At 39.4% G+C, this 8088-nt stretch overlaps 1 protein-coding gene across 1 annotated transcript in view; it reads right to left on the reverse strand.

The window, feature by feature from the left end:
* Positions 1-8088, reverse strand: part of LOC129748708 (otoferlin-like) — a 204786-nt gene that overhangs the window by 46199 nt on the left and 150499 nt on the right. The window contains exon 3 of the mRNA XM_055743399.1: positions 6700-6767. Within this exon, the coding sequence (XP_055599374.1) occupies positions 6700-6767 (68 nt within the window). The remainder of the gene's footprint in view (positions 1-6699; positions 6768-8088) is intronic.

Genomic DNA, 8088 nt, shown 5'->3' on the forward strand with positions numbered 1-8088 from the left:
GCAAGGAGATCTGCTACGATTAAAGCACGTGCAGCGTTTCGACGATTTTGAAGCGTGTCTAAATCAATTAGGCGACAACGGTTTTCGTAACTGGGTAAACGAAACGGATCTAACCAGTTCAAGTGTCGCAGGGCATACCGTATGAAGCGCCGCTGGATAGCCTCTATTCGTTCAGCTCCGTTCTGGTAAAATGGGCACCAAACTGCAGATGCATATTCGAGAGTTGAGCGGACTATGCTGCAATACAGGCTTTTCAGGCAGTACACATCTTTAAACTCCTTTGTTACGCGAAATAAGAAGCCAAGACTTCTAGATGCTTTATCAACGATGTAATTCGTATGAGTCTTAAACTCCAGCCGATGGTCTAGGATAACTCCCAAATCGTTGATGTGTTCCACCCGGGCAATGGTTTCGTTCCCGAGAGTGTACTCTGCGCAAAGAGGGTTCCGCTTGCGAGAAAATGAAATGACCGCACATTTGCTGTGGTTCAGAGGCAAGCAGTTGGTGTCACACCAGTGAGCGAAGGTGTTGAACTGCCTTTGCAAGAGATCGATATCGTCTTGGCCATTGATGGTGTGGAAAAGTTTGAGGTCGTCGGCATACGCAAGTTTTGGACCGTCCAAGAGAGTGAGTACATCGTTAAAATAGATGACAAAAATTATCGGTCCCAAGTGGCTTCCCTGGGGCACACCTGAGCAAGCGGAGAACTGTCTTGAAAAGTAATTTCCAGTTTGCACTGATAACTTTCGTCCTATTAAATAGCTCCGAAACCAGTCCAGGAGGGATCCACCGAATCCTAAGCGTTCGAGTTTTGCGATTGCAATATCGTGATTTACTTTGTCGAAAGCAGCAGACAGATCAGTATAGATGGCGTCAGTTTGGGACTTCATGGCAAAGCTATCTTGCACGAATGATGTGAAAGTCAGCAAATTTGTTGTCGTGGATCGTTTTGGCAAGAATCCGTGTTGATCGTTGGAAAAGTATTGCTTCGAGGACGAGAAAATCGGATCCAGAACAACCAATTCGAACAGTTTGGCTATCGAACAAAGAGCTGAAATACCGCAAAGCTGCTGATATGCCGCAAAGAAGCTGGGTGTATCGTCTACAACCGTGCATCGAGCCAAAAAACGAGCCGGACTATCGACTTACAAGAAGGTAGTGACTCCAAATCGCGATGATAAACAAAATACGACGGCCAAAGCGCGATCCCGGAGGCTGTACACGACGATGCTGACGAAGTTTGGCTGCGTGGTAATGGACGACGAAACCTACGTCAAAGCCGACTACAAGCAGCTTCCGGGACAGGAAGGGAGGGAAAAGGTATCAGATATTTTCAAGCACATGAAACTGTCATAGTTCGCGAAAAAATGTCTGGTTTGGCAAGCCATCTGTACCTGTGGCTTGAAAAGCAGCATTTTCATAGCTTCCGAGACTGTCAACCAAGAAATTTACGTGAAAGAGTGTTTGAATAAACGTCTGCTGCCTTTCCTGAAGAAACACGGTTGTTCCGTACTGTTTTGGCCGAATTTGGCATCTTGTTATTACGGTAAAAAGGCCATGGAGTGATACGCCGCCAACAACGTGCAGGTGGTTCCAAAGGACAAGAACCCTCCCAACACCCCAGAGCTCCGCCCAATTGAGAAATACTGGTCTATTGTCAAGCGGAACCTAAAGAAGGCCAAAAAAACTGCTAAGGACGAGCAGCAGTTCAAGGCAAACTGGCTCTCTGCGGCGAAGAAGGTGGACAAGGTGTCTGTACAAAATCTGATGGCAGGGGTTAAGCGTAAGGCCCGGCAATTCAAATTTGGAAAAGCGGAAGCCTAACTGAATATTTTTCCTGAATTTTATTCTAATTAAACTTGAAAAAGAAATTTAATTTGATTTTTTAAATAAACGATTTCACTGATTTACACGCGTTTTCCCTTGACTAAATTTTGATCGTATCACCCTTTAGCAGGAATCGAATTTGGATTTCAATTGAATATCATGTAGTATTTGTGAAAGTAGTCCTCCTAGCCAATAAACCAGTGCTAGTTAAAGATAAACGAAACATGTGAATCATAACAAGGAACCATTACTTGTAAAACCCATTTCTCCAAAAACAATGCTAGATGTCCAACTGCTTACTAGAAGTCATATAAATCTAACCTACGGACAAGGCAAGTCGGGATACGGAATTTTTTTTAACATTCAAAAGAGGCACCCCGCCGCAAAGCTTGTCAAACACAAACCACTGAATGAATAACAAAGAGAAATAATAGATTCTAATGTTCTTTTCTCACGATGAATGAATGCATGCACAAGCTTTTGCCGCTGCTCCTTTTGAGAGGTTTGGCCTGTGGTAAACGGTTCCTTCCCTTCTTCCGGCAGATTTCTGCTTTGCCTTGTATCTTCTGTATAGCGTTCCGGAAAATTTCCGACATAAAAGCATGGTGGTAGCTATGAAACTCGTGGTAACGAGCGATAATATCAGCGATAACGATCGGATAAATTCGATTTTCCCACATGAGTGGATACCCTGAATGTGCATAGGCGAAGAGAGTTGGGCGAAACATGAAAAGTGATAAAATTTCGAACCATAAAATAATGATCGGAATTACAATTTATCGAAGGCGTTGCGTGGCGCGTAGTAAAGTACCCGTTCAATCGAGTGGCTTTTCTTAGAAGAGAGGGGGAAACAGTTGAACGTGAAATATGTTCGCGTTGTTGCTTGTACCAACATAGAGAGTGTGGCCAAAAATATAAAACCGTTAAAGTTTGCAAGCCCCTCCTTCATTCGTTTAACAACGTGTGCCTTTAATCCTTGACAACGGGTAACAAAATTTCCATTCGAGTCAGCTGGCATCAGAGGCAGAAAAAATGTATCATACATAATGCGTAACACGAAACCAAAAGCCATTAATGGAATTTACATTTATTGCCACCAAAGCCGAAAATTGGGGTCACTGGCTCTCCATTCTGGGAAGGTGTTAAGCTAGTCAAACGAGAAAATTGCGTTTTTTGCGGTTCTGGTGTTTCAACGTGACTTTTTTGTATAACAAATTGAAATTTGCAATACCTGAACAGCAACATATTTTTTTTGTCTTATTTTTTATTTAAACAAAAAACAGGGAAAAAAGTTTCAAGGCTGCGATCTTCAGGACCTCAAGTTTGAAATAATTATTACTTCCCTGTAAAAGTTATTTCTTCATTCTGGCCTTTTCACTGGCACTTTGAAATTTTGGGAGAAATTAGCTCAAACACGTCCACGTTCTCCTGCTTGCTGTCTTGCTGACCGTGGTAAAAGATCTCCACTATTGACGATCCGGAGCCAGCGTCTTCACTTGTTCCCAGTCAAGACTCTCGTCGACAGTTCGAATTTCGAAGGCTACGCTTCGCCGCCATGAGTCTGCCTCTTCTTCGATGTCCTTCTGGATTCCATTCCAGCGCCTCTCTGCAAATCTCGTTCTCATCTTTTCGCAGCGTGTGCCCAATCCATCTCCACTTACGTTCCCGAATCTTGATTTCTAGCCCCTTTTGATGATTCCGGCGATGTATTTATCCAGCATTATGTTCATCAGTTTATTTTGAAAATAACATTCAAAATAGTATATCAATTTTAATGTTCATGCTTCTTAATTAAGTAGCATTCAAGGATTTGGACCAACAAACACTTTTCACTAAATTTGCAAAAATTGCAAACACAACCCCTGTTTTACACCAAAAAGTATGGGATCTATAAAATGATACATCTTGAGATAAGTTTTACACAAACTTGGTTCAGTTTTTGGGGTGAAACAAACTTCAACTCATGAAACATCGCAGCAAGCTTTGCTCGGAAACGGACGAGTCTTTTTTTCGGTCGTCGCGTTCGATTTTTCCGTTGTCTATACCTATCATAGAGAAAATATGGCGAAGTATTTCGTTGCATAAATTTGAAATGTGTAAAAATGGAGTCTCCATAGAAAAGGAGTGGTGTCTGAAGTAACGAAATAGAAGAGTGTAATTCAAAATCATCGATATAGTTACGATAAATACGGGCCCAGTTTCTATTTTCGGCTGCTGTTGTGCGTTAACACAAGAAAGGAAATGCGTTTTATACAGTGTTTTTGAAGTTCCGCGAATTCAACGGAGTGCTTCCCGGGGGCAGTGTAATTTAGCATAAAAGTTATCCCAAATAAGAAATATTTAATAAAAGGAAAATTTGGAACCGGATGTGAGAAAAATGACCGCTGCACCGAAAAGCTGTTCATCACTTTTGAACCTTCACTTTTTGAATCGTCGAACGGACGTGTGAAGTTCCGAACTCGGTTAGGATGTGCAATGAAAGTAAAGAAGTATCGAAATGAGCGTTATGATATGGGTGAAATGGACGAATGTGAGCAGATAACTTGAGGGCTAGAAAAGGATTAAATGGCGTTTTTTGATTCATTTTGAAAAAAAATACAGCAGTACAAAGTCTTAAAGTGTACTGTTGATGATAAGTTTTAAGCGCCGATAAATTTATTCATTTAATCATGTTCATTGACACGTGCGGCGAGATGAAAATGCTAGGTAGAATTTTGTAAAGGAATGAAGAATAGGCGGATAGGCAAGCATCAGATGAGCTTTATCCTACGAAGCTCATCTGATGCTTGCCTATCCGCCTATTCTTCCTTCCTTTACAAAATTCTACCTAGCATTTTCATCTCGCCGCACGTGTCAATGAACATGATTAAATGAATAAAGTGTACTGTGTGGAAGTGAGAGGGGAAGTAAAATGATGGTGATGGTTGTATTCTTATGTGAAAAAAGGAAGAAATATTGACTAAATCAGTTAAGGTAACAGAAAGAAAGTATAGAAGAGGAAAGAACTGGTTTGCTGTTTCGGCTGTGCTAATTGATGATGTCGAGTTGGCCACAAACACTGATATTTTCACTCGGATTGCTTCGATTATATTTCCTGAGAATTACCGTGGGAAGTATAATTAAACGACATAAAAGCTAAGTATATTTTTTATATATCTTAATACTGTAGAGTTTTTAGTTTGACCTTTACCATTGAGAAGCCTGGGCTGGGGTTGTTTTTTTCATTCTGAACCATTGACATAGATGGTGTCTAGCACAGTGGGAAGGTGAGGGCACATTTTTTCTTCTGTGACACAATCTTAACCTTCCAAAGTCGTTCGGGTCAATATGACCCGAAGCGCACATTCAAATCATCATAAATCTTCGAGAAAAAATCGCAAAAATTTGATTTTAAAAACCTCCCTGGGGAATCACGAAATACACAATCTGTAGTACCAGGCAACTTCCTGTGACCACCGGAAGTGCTCCCTCAAAAAAATCCGTAATTAGGCTGTTCGGGTCTATATGACCCGAGAGTTTGCGTAAGTTCCCCTGGCCGCAAATATTGACCGATTTCGATGAATTTTAATTCATTGTATAGATAATTTGTTCTAGTTTCTCAATATCGAAAAAATAAGTCGAAATATTTTACGAGATCACCAGTAGCTGATTCCGAACGAAAAAAGTCCCGAAAAAGAGCTCTTTCTAGAATGCTTATAACTTGTGACAGGTTCCAAATATTGCGCTGATTTTATAATATTTGGAATTGTCAAGAATAAATCTATCCATGGATGTATAATTTTTTGGTGGTCCGAAGGAAGTTTTGGCCGCTATCCCGGAACTTTCGGTTCTTACTTTAAAAAAGTCACCCAATTTTAGCTTTGCATTGCTGTATCTCGCTTACCAATGAACCGATTCTTTAAATTCAAATTTTAGTTTTTTTTCGTTAACTTTATTATTATTTTTGTAGAACACAGTTGGTTCCTCAAAAATCTCAGTTGTTCAGTATATTGTAATGAAACTCACATCTTTGTTGTCACTTTTCAAACTCCCGCTCGGGTCGGTGGGTTTACGGGATTTTGATAGCGTGATTTCTCTAAAATTTAAACTCAAATTGGTCACTTTTTATATACCTAGAGATTCATTAGAATCTCCTCTTTCGATTGACATACATTTTATGTAGTGTTTTGAAAATTTGTAGCAACGTTTTTCGAATTTACTGAAAGCTGCCAGATTTCAACCAGTTTGGTTCACGTTTTCAGCAGGTTGGTGTATAAATCTCGCACCCCTCACGTAGCCGCAGGAGCAACAAATCCTTTAACTCTCTTTTTGTCGCTTACCAAATCTACCACCCAACCCAGCAGCAGGAGGAACTGCCGAGTCACCTTCAGTAGCACAAAAAAAAAACAACTTGCTTAGAAAATACTTTATGATCGTACGAACATCACACAAGCCCGTTCAAAACACATCCGGTGATCAGTATTCGGTCACTCGTTAAACATTTTTCGACCAATCCAACACAAAATTATTATTAAAAACAATCAAATAATTGAAACATTTTTCTGACCCAAAATAAACACGTCAGTTGCCATCAAGACAACGCCTACTCGACTTACCCAGTTGGATTCAATTCTCTACATAAAAAGTTAATTTCACAGAAAAAATCCGATGTTCTAATATCTATCCGGATTGCATACTTTTGTCTTTCATATTTTTGTCATGCTTGTAAATTACAAGAAAAAAACAAGAACCTGTTTGAAAATTAATGATCGAACCAGCAAAATCGTTGTGATGGATATTTTGCTTTTCATGCTATCTTTTGAAAACGCTTCAAACCTTAAACTAACAGTAACAGTAACAGTAACATACAGTGTACTAAGCTTCTATACTTACGTCGATAGGCTTATTGGATAGGTCCACCAAACGGTCCTGGATGTGAAGACGGCCCTTGTGAAGTAGACCTGTGAAGAGATTAATAAAAAGTTCAAAACATAATCTAGCATTAACTTAATCTAAAATTGTAATTTTCTTTTTAAAAAAAGACAGGATGAAACTTGGACTACTTAATTAAAATCAATATGAATTGAGTTTTGTTTTTCAAAATTGCTTCCTTAATAACATCTAAGTTTTAATGGTAAAGAGAATTTACCTAAAGACCAATCATCCACCCGACTAGGAAACAGAAAAAAATGCTGTCATTTTCCAGGAATCATCCGTTCTTCTCTAAGGTAGGAGGGTTTCATCAACTTGTAATACCTTTCCGACAATTAGAGCGTCGAACAATCCTTCCTTCCTTCCTTTCATCATTGTGCGATAAACTCTTTCGCTAAATAAATGAAACCCACCGAGTCGGGCAAAAGGAAAGAAAACTAGCGGTCTACACTGGTAGAAAAATTGACGTCAAAATCAAAAGATCTTCATGTTGGTTTGTAATTTTAACAGATGAAAGCAAAATTAACCTTTTGGTCGGGGGAAACAACCAGAAAATGTGACATCAAATTTTGAACTCGAATCTTCGGTTGTCGTTCATCGTATTTCTGGAGGTCTCTGATAAAATTGACGTTATTTTTTCCAGTGCACCTCCTCTAAAACAAGAAAGGAAAGTGAGAAACCTTTCCACGAAACAGTGAACTTTTTCACTCGGTTGATATCTTCGGGGTTGGTTTACTTCGTTTATTCACCAGAAAGTCAGCCAGTCTTCAAACCAGCCACTAAACCAACCAACTAAACAACAAACCACGTGTAGATGGAAGTTTAACCGGGGCTTCATTATGCTATTTATCCCTTCCGGTGCTAGGAAGCTAACTGTGTATAGAAGAGGTGCTCGGATTGAGTCTCGAGATCTGCTGCTGGCTTCTAGGATATTTTCTTCGCTCAAAACGAACAAGACAAAGCATCCGCTGGTGCTGTTGCCTTAAGCTCTCTCGATATGGAGAAAAAGGCTCAAATTAAGCGAGTAATTAAACTTTAATTACGGCTTGTTGCTTTGCCGACTCGGTTGCTTATCTTCATTTTGGAAACGATGTGTTCAACAAGTCGAAATAAACACAATAAATGCCCCTTTAGAAGAATTCCAACAGGCTAAAAAAGACATCTTAAAAAAATGGGATTTCAACATTACACTCCCCAAAATGAAGAAAAATTCAATTCAACTCAAAAATATCTTTAAAAAATGAAGAAAAAGGAATGAAGTTCAAATTTTCTTAGTCAATTTCGTGTAATTTTTTAGTCATTTCTGTAATTTTTTTTTTGTAATTTTTGCCATTTTAGTCATTTTTGTCA

Source organism: Uranotaenia lowii, chromosome 1 (assembly GCF_029784155.1).
Source record: "Uranotaenia lowii strain MFRU-FL chromosome 1, ASM2978415v1, whole genome shotgun sequence".
In the NCBI taxonomy this organism is placed as follows: Eukaryota; Metazoa; Arthropoda; class Insecta; order Diptera; family Culicidae; genus Uranotaenia; species Uranotaenia lowii.